The sequence below is a fragment of the Borostomias antarcticus genome (assembly GCF_949987555.1).
Source record: "Borostomias antarcticus genome assembly, chromosome: 33".
NCBI lineage: Eukaryota > Metazoa > Chordata > Actinopteri > Stomiiformes > Stomiidae > Borostomias > Borostomias antarcticus.
The window spans coordinates 4737610-4752609 of NC_140266.1; the positions used below are offsets into that span (position 1 = coordinate 4737610).

General features: G+C 49.3%; 1 protein-coding gene across 1 annotated transcript in view; it reads left to right on the plus strand.

Annotated features, from left to right (window-relative positions):
• The first annotated feature begins 1738 nt into the window (after positions 1–1738).
• Positions 1739–15000, plus strand: part of dstyk (dual serine/threonine and tyrosine protein kinase) — a 20557-nt gene continuing 7295 nt past the window's right edge. The window contains exons 1-4 of the mRNA XM_084460602.1: positions 1739–2477; positions 5269–5678; positions 10815–11297; positions 11812–12007. Of these exons, the coding sequence (XP_084316728.1) occupies positions 2285–2477; positions 5269–5678; positions 10815–11297; positions 11812–12007 (1282 nt within the window). The 5' untranslated portion in view covers positions 1739–2284. The remainder of the gene's footprint in view (positions 2478–5268; positions 5679–10814; positions 11298–11811; positions 12008–15000) is intronic.

Below are 15000 nucleotides of genomic sequence, written 5' to 3' on the forward strand. Positions count from 1 at the left end.
GTTATAGTGCTAGTGCTCATTGCTCATGTCCCAGAGAAGTACTAATGGATCTCTGAGGGCATCTATGCCCATTAAGTAAGGAAATAGCCTGGAGAACCAATTTTAGTTTTAGTTTAGTTTATTTAGTCCTTTCGGGAAACTTATCTTTACAGTCAGTGCATAAACGTCAAAGCGCAGTACAGACAACAAGTGAAATAGAAACATCAGACTGTTACATGACATGACGTGACAACATGACACACTACACGACATACAGACACCGTCGGCTGGACCATAGACAGATGGTATTCATGTGTTTAGGGCATGAATAGCAGCAGGAATGAAGCTCTTACTGAACTTGGCGTAGGAGTCTATCTCCTGATTCCTTAGTGGTGTGATGTACCAGTACAGCCTCTGGACATGACACTAGTATGCCACAGGGACTTACCCACAATCCAACCCTGGATGCCAAGATTTTATAGTCTTTGCTTGGCCGGGGATTGAACCCCCAACCTCAGGACAGACACTGTAACCACTGAGCTGGTATACTGTATGCCCATAGAGATCCATTATAGCTGAGATCCATGGCGTATATGCTACTTAGCTGTGGCATGGGCACTATAATAACGGCACAGTCTGTCAAAACTCAAAATCTGTATATGGACCATTGTATATGAACATAAATAACCTTATAACATGACTTATGATGTTACTGTAAATGCCAAACTACGCCTTTAACTAGTTCCTGTCTTAGTTGTCTACATGTACATTTCTCTTATTATATAGGCTACATTTCCATAATCTCCCCGTTGTAGTACATCCTAGAGTGGCGTGGGCAAGGATCGGTTAGAGGGGCTGATTTTTTACAACAATATTGAGTGACTCCATATCCCAGAAGGCTTCACTCTCGCACTGATTTGTGCGTTACTGCGTCTGGCAGGCTTGCGATGGGAGTTGGACAGGAGTTTTGACACTGACCCTGTTTTCTTAATTCTTTTCTTTTTGGGCACAAGTTGATTGGAGTGTACAGCAAGCTAACCAGCTTGTATCAGAACTTTTTCTCAACATTGGATATTGTCTTTTGCCTGAGTTTAACCGACCAAATCGCAAGCTATAGCTAACCAACCCTGCCCTGGAATCTGGGATAGCTTTAGCACGTTAGCTAGCGAACCAACATAACTTTCTATTTTAAATCTTTCTCGTTATTACCCGTGAACACTCGTTATTATCCGTGAACACTCGTTATTACCCGTGAACAGGGGTTGAGGTGATGGGGTCATGCAGCTGGTGAGCATGAGTGCCTGCCAGGGTACAGAATACGATGCCTGGTTGGGAATACCGGTCATGTTTGCTGGCTAGTTAGCTAGTGCTAGTTAGCTTAGTGCTAGTTAGCTAGTGCTAGTTAGCTTAGTGCTAGTTAGCATAGTGCTAGTTAGCATAGTGCTAGTTAGCTTAGTGCTAGTTAGCATAGTGCTAGTTAGCATAGTGCTAGTTAGCTTAGTGCTAGTTAGCATAGTGCTAGTTAGCATAGTGCTAGTTAGCATAGTGCTAGTTAGCATAGTGCTAGTTAGCTAGTGCTAGTTAGCATAGTGCTAGTTAGCATAGTGCTAGTTAGCATAGTGCTAGTTAGCATAGTGCTAGTTAGCATAGTGCTAGTTAGCTTAGTGCTAGTTAGCATAGTGCTAGTTAGCTAGTGCTAGTTAGCATAGTGCTAGTTAGCATAGTGCTAGCTGAGGTAACCCTGGCACTGCGCGAGAGCTCGAGACACACCAGTAACGGCCGTTAGGTTAGCTAGCTAGCTTTCATTGCTATTGTATAATTTGTCACACTGTCCACCAGCTCATGGTTTGGTCTCAATTACTTTTTGACGACTTTTGAAAGTAGTTAGTAAAGCGGGAAGCATGAAGGTGAGCACGCGAGGCTTTGTTTATTTGTTAATGTTAGCTAGTTTAGCTCACGGTAGCGTGATGCTAGCTAGCTGACAACGACGGTTATAAATCAAGTGATTAATTCACGGTGCTTCTGATAACGTGGAGATTTTCCTCCACAAGTTGCTTGATTAACTCTTTTAACGGTAGTGAAAAGGCTCTCTCAGCTGGATTAGACGAGCTCCTAACGTCACACTCGTTACCTGTCAAGATATAAACTATGGTTTGACCCCCGTGACCTGCTGCGTGTCACTGACTCGGGGGGTCACTCAGGGGGTCACTCGGGGGGTCACTCGACCTCAGGGTGCGAAGAGGAGCAATCTCCAATCTGTGTCACGTGATCTTTACGGGGCACAAAACCGTCAGAACCTGAAAGCATGGAGGGGAATCTGCAGAAAGTGACTCCTTTAGCTCGAGAGCTAACACGGGTTTTTAACAGCTACAACAAAAACACCATACAGCTCAAGAAGAACCTGAAGGAGACCAACTTGTTTTTCCGGGAGATCAGACAGAACTACAGTAACGCGTGTGCGTCTGCGGTCAGTTCCCAGGCAGCTGCCCTGGAAGCAGGTAAGGATGCTACTGCTGTTCAATCAGCTGTCCATGTCTGGATAATACACTTTAATATATAACTGGTACTATGTCATGTGTCTGTCCATGTCTGTATAATACCATTTAATATATAACTGGTACTGTCAGGGTGATGATACATGACTGCATGCGTAATATGGTTGTTTTCCTTGACTGATGACCTTAAAGCAAGTTTATACTGTATTTGGCTCATGCATTCATTCATGCCACAACAGGATTTGTGTAATCCTGTAGGGAAATGTTTGAGGTAGGGAAATGTTTGAGGTAGATTTGTACAAAAATGTACCTAAAGAGTCTTTCTATAGAGAATCTGAACTGTTATAAACACTTTTTTATTCATTGATGGTAGGGTGAATATGAGGGGAACAGCTTTGCTGTCAAGTTATTTCCTTTCCTAGCCCTCAACTAGAAAATGCATTCATTAGGATTTAGAAAGAAAGCTAAGAGATTAGGCGTATCTAGGGCCTTTCTCAACTGCATGAGTTGACAAAGTGCACCAGATATGCAGAGAAGGATGTTTGCTGAGGAATAGCAGGTAGAAAGGAAACCACAATGATGAAATAAAGGGCTGAAAATCACGTTGCAAGTTCTATAGATCCTGTCTTAGTAAAACCCTCATCCTCTATAGATCCTGTCTTAGTAAAACCCTCATCCTCTATAGATCCTGTCTTAGTAAAACCCTCATCCTCTATAGATCCTGTCTTAGTAAAACCCTCATCCTCTATAGATCCTGTCTTAGTAAAACCCTCATCCTCTATAGATCCTGTCTTAGTAAAACCCTCATCCTCTATAGATCCTGTCTTAGTAAAACCCTCATCCTTTATAGATCCTGTCTTAGTAAAACCCTCATCCTCTATAGATCCTGTCTTAGTAAAACCCTCATCCTCTATAGATCCTGTCTTAGTAAAACCCTCATCCTCTATAGATCCTGTCTTAGTCAAACCCTCATCCTCTATAGATCCTGTCTTAGTAAAGCCCTCATCCTCTATAGATCCTGTCTTAGTAAAACCCTCATCCTCTATAGATCCTGTCTTAGTAAAACCCTCATCCTCTGCTGCTGTCAGTAGGCTAGCTTTTCTTTGTGTGGACTGTGTTTTAGTTTTACAAAGAATATTAACACTTCTGTAACACCCCTAATGTTACATTTCATGGGAATTAAACAATATCTTCCCTCAATCACACACAGGTTTATAATAGCCTATATAGGCCAGGCCTATCTGTGCTAAACTATTTAACCCTGCACTCTTTTGGGTGGTTTGTTGAGTCAAACTGAAATAAGAATCCTTTCAAATTGGATGGATTTTCCAGGATCAAGATTAGCCTCGGCTATTTATCCTAGAAACGTGGGTAGGACTGTGCACTGGTGTCCTGTAGGTATTCAGGCTAGATCCTAATCCTAGTCTAAAAAGTGCCTTGAAAGGGTCGCACCCACTGGACATAAAACTCATTACTAGTCCCATTATTAAGTGTCTGAGGAATTCATGGTGTCTGACCTCATTGGGCAGTTATTATTAACCGATGACACGGAGGAGAAGGCCAGCTCACACCTTTCCTCTGCGTCTGCTCTCAAATCCAGAACCAGGCCTTAAATCCAGAACCAGGCCTTAAATCCAGAACCAGGCTTTTAATCTGTGTGAAGGGAACTATATTCAGACCAGCGGACTAATCGCCATGGTTGGAATGCATGGAAAATAGTTGCTCTTCATCCAAACCCTTCTGATCTCAGTGGAGCCGCGGGCCCTACTCCCGTGTTTACACCACGGACAGGGCACATTCACACAGCCTCTCAGGAGCCTTCGCAATACTCATGACATTTTCACTCACGTTCTTCAACACTTACTACCAGATATAAAGGCACTAGTGAGTGCAAATCAGTCATAAGACAAATACCAGGTAGGGTAATACCAGGTAGGGTAATACCAGATTAACAGTATAAAAGAGAGAGAGAACAGACAGGTTGTGAGGTGTGTGTGTGTGTGTGTGTGTGTGTGTGTGTGTGTGTGTGTGTGTGTGTGTGTGTGTGTGTGTGTGTGTGTGTGTGTGTGTGTGTGTGTGTGTGTGTGCTGTACTGTACTGTACTGTACAGCCCCAGTTAGTGTAGAACTGCTTTGGACCATGACTCAGTATCATGATGGATTATGACCACTTCACCTGAGAGGGAGGTCAGCTAGGAGCCCAAAGAAACGCTGCCCTCAAATCAACTGGTCCCCCAGGCTAGCGACTGTCCCAGAGAAGACTAGCTACTGTCCCAGAGAAGACAAGCTGTCCCAGAGAAGACTAGCTACTGGCCCAGAGAAGACTAGCTACTGTCCCAGAGAAGACAAGCTACCCAGAGAAGACTAGCTACTGGCCCAGAGAAGACTAGCTTCTGTCCCAGAGAAGACTAGCTACCCAGAGAAGACTAGCTACTGTCCCAGAGAAGACTAGCTACTGTCCCAGAGGAGACTAGCTACTGTCCCAGAGAAGACTAGCTGTCCTAGAGAAGACTAGCTACTGGCCCAGAGAAGACTAGCTACTGTCCCAGAGAAGACTAGCTACTGGCCCAGAGAAGACTTGGCTTAACTCTAGGATTCACACACATATTGGGGGACTTTACAAACTGGTCCTTGAGCTACTTGACATTGTCATGCTTTACTATGGAAGAGATACCCGCTCCCTGACTGTGGCTAGTCCAGTTCCCCATCTCCTACCCCACCCCCTCCTCCCGCCCTGTTCCCCAGGTACTACCCCACACTCACCCCCCCCCCCCCCCCCCCCCCCTGTCTCCTAGGCCAGCTCCACTGCATCTCCTTCCCCGGCCACGAGGAAGAGTTCCTCCACAACACCGTGGGCGCTGCCCCCTACATCCTGGTCCTGGGCCAGGACTGCGCCGCGCGCTACCAGCTCCTGAACTGCCTGCTGGGGGAGAGGCTCCTCCCCCTGGGCCCCGAGGCCGGCGAGGCCTGCGGGGGGGTCCAGGGCACGGTGTGCAAGAGGAGGAAGCTGTGCTTCACCCACGGCAGACAGACGCGCCTCAGCCTGGCGCTGCCCGGCCAGTACGAGCTGGTCCACCAGCTGGCGGCGCACTGCGGGCGCTGGGACACCGTCCCCCGGGAGGACCTGGAGATCCAGGAGGAGTGTGAAGACCCCGCCCACCGCCTGGCCGAGCTGGAGGTCACCCTGCACCACCCTCTGCTACAGGTACGGGGTCACGCGGGGGTCACGCAGGGGTCACACTGCTCCCAGTACATCATCCGGCCATGTTGTTGTAAGTTGGTCCAGGCCGCTCTGTAGTTATGCTGCTACAGGTAGGTACAGGGCATAGAGTAGCTAGCTACACTGCTACAGGTAACATGATGTGGAGAAGGACACAACGTAGTTGACGGGGGCTCGGTCCAGGGCGGAGGGCTGGGGAGGGAGGAGGGCTGGGGAGGGAGGAGGGCTGGGGAGGGAGGGAGGCCAGAGCTTCTGTTGTTGTATCTCACCAGAACCCCACATGGCTAGATAAGAGTTCGCCTGCTGTGGTTTACGATGTGAATGTGGTCTCACTCACTGTCCAGTAGCACCAGACCAAGCAACAAGGCAGGTCACTTTTTCCGTCTGCTCTTCCAGGCTGGAAGCGTTGCTTCACACACGGCTTATCTGACACACATTACTGAGCAGTACATGAGGCCCAAGCTTTATCAGAGCTCTTTCTGTCCTCTTGGTGTTGAAATTAGGTTCTGTATTGGTGGTTATAGCTGGATTATCCCAAATAAAACGCTGCTTGCAAGCAGCTGACGAGCTGAGCCACCCCTGAGTGCTGGGATAGGACGCTATGGGACAGGGTGATGTGACAACGACCGCAGAGTGTCGGACCAGTTGGGACACACACGGCCCATGTCCTCGGGTGGACTGGCGTCGGTGTGTGTGTGTGTGTGTGTGTGTGTTCCTCTCTGTCACGTGCAGCTGGGTCTCGGAAAGGAAAAGTCGTGTTTAATCCTCCTAACAAAAGGCCTGGCTGAGCCGGGGCCGGGGCCGGGGTGGAGGCCGGGGCCCATAGGGATGGGGGCGGGGCCCCATAGGGCTGGGGGTGGAGGCCGGGGCTGGGGTGGAGGTCAGGGTGGAGGCTGGGGTGGAGGTCGGGGTGGAGGCCGGGGCTGGGGTGGAGGCCGGGGCTGGGGTGGAGGTCGGGGTGGAGGCTGGGGTGGAGGTCGGGGTGGAGGCTGGGGCTGGTGTGGAGGTCGGGGTGGAGGCCGGGGCTGGGGTGGAGGTCGGGGTGGAGGCTGGGGCTGGTGTGGAGGTCGGGGTGGAGGCCGGGGCGGGGGCTGGGGTGGAGGCGGGGTGGAGGCCAGGGCTGGGGTGGAGGTCGGGGTGGAGGCGGGGGCTGGGGTGGAGGCTGGGGCTGGGGATGAGGTCGGGGTGGAGGCTGGGGCTGGGGTGGAGGCGGGGCCCCAGACTGCCCTGGGAGCAGCTAGTTATCAGGGCGATCCACCCCCCCTTACGTAATGGCCCCAGTCTGGTGCGATTCACATGACCAGGCCTCAGAAAAGCCCCAGCCCGGCTCTGTGATGAAGGAGTCGCCATGGAGACGGCCGAATCCTCTTTTCCCCCAGGGCTGTTTATGAGAGGGAGTCATAGCTGGCTTTCAGTCCATTTTCCTCCCTCATTTTCACCCTCTTTCAAAATTATTTTTCTAACGGCTGCTCTGCCTGTGCTCTCCTCTAGATTGTTCTAGAAGGCAGTGAGGTGAGCTGCCGAGTTTGAAGGAAGTCGGGACTCAACGGATATTAGACAACGTTCGATTCCCCACTCCAACTGCCACTAACAACCCATGTTTACTCAGCGCCTCAGAAACCCAGCCTCAGAAACCCAGCCTCAGAAACCCAGCCTCAGAAACCCAGCCTCAGGAACCCCTCAGGTGTAGGCCAGGTTAATTTCCGTACCCTTGAACCTTGTTCACCCACCAGTGAGCGTGTTTGTCCCAGCGTGTGACCGTGCCTCAGTCCGGTCACAGGCCTCCAGGGCCAGCGGGGACGCGGGGACACGGCGTGGCCAGATGTTGTTTACTCAGCTAACGAAGGCAAGCGAGCTCTCGGTCCGCTGTGACTTTCACACCTGCCTGGCAGAAGCACGGCCCCCTGGTCTTAAGGCTGGCCTGGGGAAGCAAGTGCTAACTCGCTAATTAGTCCTCCCCCCCCCCCCAGCGAGGGTCCCCTGCCCCCCTCACATGCTAGGGACAGAGTGACTCGGGGCCGGGCGCCTACGCCCTATGGACACATTTCTCACATGCGCTTGAGAAGCATTAAGCTCAGCAGACTGCATTCCGCCCGGTTCATACAGGACATCCTGGTAACTTCCAACAACGCGCGCTCAGATCTTTAGCATCCACTCTCCAAGTACGCTATCATTACAACATGTCCTTTTAAGTGACGGCATAACATACCGTAATTAGTAACATACCGTAATTAATAACAGCATTCGACGTGTAGAAAATGTCCGACTGAAAAGATAACGTACAGGGAGGGTAGCACGTGATGGTTCATTCTCTGAATTTGGAGTCAAGATGACAATGAAAATCAGATATTGAACTGTTGTTGAACCACACTTGTAAATTGACTGCATTAAGGCGATTCAAGCGTTCTATTTGTTTTGATTGGTTGTAAACGAATGTTTGCAGGCGTTCTGTGTTCCAGAGACTGATCAGTTGGGCTCTGCTCTTGTTGTTGGAGACGGGACTGACTGACTCCTTTGTCTCCCTGTGCTAGTCACTTCTCCTTTCCCTCTTTCTCCCCATCCAATTCCTCTCTTTCCATCTCTCTCCCCCCTTCTCTCTTTCTCTCCCTCCCTCTCTATCTCTCTCCCTCTCTCTCTCTCTCTTGCTCTCTCTCTTGCTCTCTCCCTCTCCCTCTCTCTCTCTCCCTCTATCTCTCTCTCTCTCTATCATGCTCTCTCTCTCTCTCTATATATATATATATCTCTCTCCCCCCTTCTCTCTTTCTCTCCCTCCCTATCTCTCTCTCTCTGTCTCTCTCTCGCTCTCTCTCTCTCTCTCTCTCTCTCTCTCTCTCTTTCTCCCTCCCTCCCTCTCTCTCTCTCTCTCTCTCTCTCCCTCTCTCCCTCTCTCCCTCTCTCTCTCTCTCTCTCTCTCTCTCCCTCTCTCTCTCTCTCTCTCTCTCTCTCACGCTCTCTCTCTCACGCTCTCCCTCTCTCTCTCTCTCCCTCTCTCTCTCTCTCTCTCTCTCTCTCTCTCTCTCTCTCTCCCTCCCTCTCTCTCCCTCTCTCTCCCTCTCTCTCTCTCTCTCTCTCCCTCTCTCTCTCTCTCTCTCTCTCACGCTCTCTCTCTCACGCTCTCCCTCTCTCTCTCTCTCCCTCTCTCTCTCTCTCTCTCTCTCTCTCTCTCTCTCTCTCTCTCTCTCTCTCTCTCCCTCCCTCTCTCTCCCTCTCTCTCTCTCTCTCTCTCACGCTCCCTCTGTAGCTTTTTCTGTTGCTGTTGTAATTAATCAAAGCCGAGTCAGAAACATCTAGTCTCCCCGAGTCCAACTTCCCCTCTTGTACCCTTTCCCATGCCCACACAGGTCTGTGTGTGTGTGTGTGTGTGTGTGTGTGTGTGTGTGTGTGTGTGTCTGTGTGTGTGTGTGTGTGTGTGTGTGTGTGTGTGTGTGTGTGTGCACGTGTGTGCGTGTGCATGGTCATGGTCATGGTCATGTGTGTGTGTGCTTGCTGTTTGTGTGTGTGTGTTTGTCTGACTCTGTTTCAGTACATGGAGGTGATATATGGCAGGTGTGTTGTATGAGGGTGATATATGGCAGGTGTGTTGTATGAGGGTGATATATGACAGGTGTGTTGTATGAGGGTGATATATGACAGGTGTGTTGTCAGGAGTCAAGAGTTTGCATGTGTGGCGTGAAGCTGAGTATATCTGCTGCCCGCAAGGCAAGCCAGCCCTCTGAATAGAACCCAGCACTGTATGAAATCGATAAAACTAAGCCAAGCTAAGCTAAGCCAAACTAAGCCAGGCCAAACTAAGCCAGGCCAAACTAAGCCAGGCCAAACTAAGCCAGGCCAAACTAAGCCAGGCCAAACTAACACATTTAGAGAACCATGTGCAACAGCAGGGGCCTTCGTGAATTAAGCACTTACCCCGGTGTTTAGATGACTGTAGCTATAACACATTGTGGCCCCAGCAATTAAAAGAGTTCTCATGTCGGTCAGTCTCTTAAAGGGGCCATGACATCAAAAATGCTTTTTCATGTATAGGAAATTGGAAAGTACAGTGAACTGTGTTAGATACAGCCTTTTGAAACCAGACTGTGTCCCTGTCACCTCACAATGATGTTTTATACTTGCACCTCACCCCCTCGCTAATGTTTAGCTTATTAGTGTAGACTATTAAGAAAGAGGAGTTGCTTCAAGTAACCTGTTCTGTTCAATTTATTTAGTGCATTTAAGAAAAATGTAATAATGCATAGAAGTATTAGAAGTAAAATAGAAGTCCGTGCAGAATGGCCCCAGGCCGGGATGGTTTATTAATAGGCGAGGGGGCTGTTCTAATGTCTGTGTGATACAAACTGTTCAGCCCTACCTGCCAAATATAATTACATCACTCCACAGATATAGCAGTTTAATGCAATAGTGTCACTAATGCAAAGGGATGGGTATCGGGAACCAGTACGTCATTGGGTCAATACCCAAATATCAATAAGCTCATGGACAAACGGTGCTGCTATCAGAATTTATGAATTCATGAATCAGCCAACAGCTGGAACCCGTCCCCTAACCATGACCAAGCTGTGACAGGCGATGACGTCACATTGTTATTGTTTACTTCTCTCTAACAGGCCACTTGAGGAAGTTGGCATAGTGACAGACGGGGAAAACCGGTACTTCACCAAATCTACCAACGCTGCTAAATTCAGTTTATGTAAAAAGTTATTTGTGTCCAAAGAGGGAAACACCAGTAACCTCATGAAAAACAAGTTTCACATGTGGTAAATGTGAGGCAGTGCATGTTTGACTGCTTTAGCCAAGCGGCTAATGCTAACGCTGATGGAAGCAGATGAGCCAGGCTAAAGATGCTGCTAACACTCATTAGCATTATGTTAAATAAGTCTGTACAGTGTTTCCCCAACCGCTGCCTTGGAGGGACGGCCCGCCCCTCCTGAAATGAAAATATTTATATATATATATATATATATATAATATATAATATATAAGTATATATATATATATAATATATAATATATAAGTAATGTAGCCACAGTTTAGTCTGTCGTCTTGTTGTTGCTGTAGGGAGATGACCACAGCCCCTAACCCCAGTTCCCACCCCCTTCCCTTCGGCTCTCTGCCCTGTCCCAGGAGGCTAAGATCATGGTGGTGCCGTGCCCCAGCGTCCAGCCAATCGGTGAGGCCCTGGAGGACTGCACGCGCAACGTGGTTCCCATCATCCTCTACGCCCTGAGCCAGGACGCGCTGAGCGGCGAGCAGGCGTCCGAGCTGCGCCGCGTCAACGAGATGCTGCCGTTCCCCGTGTGCTTCCTGCGCGTCCCGGCCACGCCCCCCGAGGCGTCGCCCGAGCCGGGCCGCCGCGCCGACAAGGAGCGCGAGAAGAGCCCCCTCTACAGGCAGCTGCTGTCCCTGGGCTTCCTCAGCGCGCCCGCCGGGAACTGCTCGTGCGGCGCCCCCTCCCAGGCGCCCCAGAGCATGCTGGGAGAGGCGTTCGACAGGCTGCAGCGCCTCCTTGTGCCCTTCGCCCGCAACGTCCTGCACAGCCAGCAGGTGGAGGCGGCCACGCGGCTCAACGAGGTGCACTGCCGCTGCCTGGACCTCTTCATCAACCAGGTGTGTGTGCGTGTACGTGTGCGTGTGTGTGGAGGGGACAGAGACTGAGTGTGTGTACGCTGGTGTGTGGGAGAAAGGGAGGGAGAGTGTGTGTGTGTGTGGGAGACAGGGAGGGAGAGTGTGTGTGTGTGTGTGTGTGTGTGTGTGTGTGTGTGTGTGTGTGTGTGTGTGTGTGTGTGTGTGTGAGTGTGAGTGTGAGTGTGTGTGTGTGTGTGTGTGTGTGTGAGCTGTACGGTGCATTGCTCGTCATCCCTGGTGACCCATGTTGAGTTTTATGAAAAAGCCTCATATCCACCTGCTGTAAGTTTCAGGTTCAGTTTAGTTTATTTGAAAAGGGACGGTGCATATTAATAAACCATAAAATAGTAAATACACCAGAGTTAGCCAAAAGGCTAATTTTCATCCGTAGTCCCTGGCCAAGATGTTCTATAACAGAAGGCTTCCTGGATGGCGCCCCCCCCCCCCTCCCTCCCCATGGTCCCCCCCCCCCGTCCCTCCCCCCGTCCCTCCCCAGGCCTTCGACATGCAGCGGGACCTGCAGATCACGCCGCGCCGCCTGGAGTACACGCGCGAGAAGGAGGGGGAGCTCTTCACCTCCCTCATGGCCATCGCCAGCCGCAAGCAGGAGGAGATGAAGGAGATGATCGTGGAGACGCTGAGCAGCATGAAGGAGCAGCTGCTGGAGGACGCCGCCAACCTGGAGTTCACAGGTCAGACACGCACGCGCCTGACCCTAACCCTAACCCTGACCCCAACCCCTAAACATAACCCTGACCCTAACCCCAGCCCCAACCCCTAAACATAACCCTATGACCCCAGAAACCCCCCGAAACAGAACCCTAAACCTTTGACCCCTAACCATAATTGTAACCCAAGCCCTAAACCCTAACCTTTCACCCTAAAATCAACCCTAAACTTGTGAGGATCATCCCTGTGTCCCACAAATGAGCATTCTTCTTGTTTTACTATTCCTGTTACCTATAGTAACACCCCCCCCCCCTCACACACACACACACACACACACACACACATCCATAGTTGTCCCAACAACACATGCATGACCAGTAGTCTCAACCAGGCTACACTGTACTCTGTTCATTTGACAAGACTCAAATATGGAGTTTGTAGAACCCAAGACTCAAATATGGAGTGTGTAGAACCCAAGACTCAAATATGGAGTGTGTAGAACCCAAGACTCAAATATGGAGTGTGTAGAACCCAAGACTCAAATATGGAGTGTGTAGAACCCAAGACTCAAATATGGAGTGTGTAGAACTCAAGACTCAGATATGGAGTGTGTAGAACCCAAGACTCAGATATGGAGTGTGTAGAACCCAAGACTCAAATATGGAGTGTGTAGAACCCAAGACTCAAATATGGAGTGTGGAGAACTCAGAAGACTCAGATATGGAGTGTGTAGAACCCAAGACTCAAATATGGAGTGTGTAGAACCCAAGACTCAAATATGGAGTGTGTAGAACCCAAGACTCAGATATGGAGTGTGTAGAACCCAAGACTCAGATATGGAGTGTGTAGAACCCAAGACTCAAATATGGAGTGTGTAGAACCCAAGACTCAGATATGGAGTGTGTAGAACCCAAGACTCAAATATGGAGTGTGTAGAACCCAAGACTCAGATATGGAGTGTGTAGAACCCAAGACTCAAATATGGAGTGTGTAGAACCCAAGACTCAGATATGGAGTGTGTAGAACCCAAGACTCAAATATGGAGTGTGTAGAACCCAAGACTCAGATATGGAGTGTGTAGAACCCAAGACTCAGATATGGAGTGTGTAGAACCCAAGACTCAGATATGGAGTGTGTAGAACCCAAGACTCAGATATGGAGTGTGTAGAACCCAAGACTCAGATATGGAGTGTGTAGAACCCAAGACTCAAATATGGAGTGTGTAGAACCCAAGACTCAGATATGGAGTGTGTAGAACCCAAGACTCAGATATGGAGTGTGTAGAACCCAAGACTCAGATATGGAGTGTGTAGAACCCAAGACTCAGATATGGAGTGTGTAGAACCCAAGACTCAGATATGGAGTGTGTAGAACCCAAGACTCAGATATGGAGTGTGTAGAACCCAAGCAGCCATCAGCTCGTGAGCATCTTCAGTGTGTGAATGTATTGTTCTGGCTGGGAGTTGGAACAATGCATCTTTGAATCTGGGCTGGTGGGATTCCCCAGCCTTGTCTGCACATGCTTTATATTAAACTAATCTGAAATAGACAGAGGTAGCAGAGTCAATTACCCACGTCAGCTGATACTCAACTCTCAAGTGATTGGCTGCAGCTAGACTGAGGAATACTGAGCGCCTAATTGTTCTCAATTGTTCACTACGCTGAGACAAACAACGTTCTAGTGCGCCTGGAACAATCCACACTCACAATTACATATCCTTGCTGTGTCTCTCACTGTGTAGTGTTACAAATTATTTCAGATCAGTTGGAGGTCATGTGACTAGGAGCACCTGCTGCATAGGTTGATCCTGACTGGCTGGGGTCAGGGTGTGGGGGCGGAGTCAGGCTGTGGGGGCGGAGACATTTTTGCCGGGAACTTCTGGGTACTAAGATTACTAACCGACAGGTGTGTGTATGTGAATGTGTGAATGTGTGAGTGTGTGAGTGTGTGTGTGTGTGTGTGTGTGTGTGTGTGTGTGTGTGTGTGTGTGTGTGTGTGTGTGTGTGTGTGTGTGTGTGTGTAAGTGTGTAAGTGTGCGTGTGCGTGTGTGTGTGTGTTGGAAGGCGCCAGCCGCATGTGGAAGACAAGAAGACATCCTCAGACGGTTAATGTCATTATAAACGTTACAGGACATATAAGCTCCTCGTGGCTCTTCTCCCTCACCACTCACATTAAAACTGAGAACCAGCCAGGAGGATGCTTATCTGTGCAGAGAGAGGGAGGGAGGGAGGGAGGGAGGGAGGGAGGGAGGGATGGGGAGGGAGAGGGAGAGGGAGAGAGAAAGGGAGCGAGAGGGAGGGGGAGATAGGGAGAGGGAGATCGGGAGAGGGAGGGGGACTTTGAGCAACTTTTTCCTCCTGCTACTTTGTAGATTACAAGGGTGACCTGCAGTTTAGCTGAGTGTTTTAATGATTTAATCACGTGTGGGCTGATTTCATCATTGTTTAGTCTTGTATGTGTAGCTGACAGCTGATAGTAGCCCAGCAAAATCAACCAGAAACTCAAAAAAGACTGGATTCTGCAACCCTGACTGATCCAGTCAGTGCAAGTCAGCAGAGTGTGTTGAGCTGTGATTGAGTCATGTAAGCAGGCTAAAGACACTCTGTTCTGACCACTAGCTGACTGTTACCTGTTAAGATTGTGCAAGGCATACATACAACAAAGTTAACGTTCCACTTCCAGTGTGAAGTAATTGGTAGCTTGATTAATAATTAATAATAATTGATTTTGAAACAGTAGCCGTATGTTGTTATTTCGGTTGTATGTTGTTATTTTTGTGCGTAGGCGACTGCCTACTTCCTGGAGAGACATACAATAACAATGTGACGTCATCGCCTGTCACCAGCAGCTTGGTCATGATTAGGGGACGGATGCCAGCTGTTGGCTGATTAATCAAACGATTGTGGCTCCATGGATTCATGAAATGAAGGTGTTAAATGCCGATAGCAGCACCGTTGGTCCATGAGATTATGGATATTTCGGTATTGACCCAATGACGTACCGGTACCAAAACAT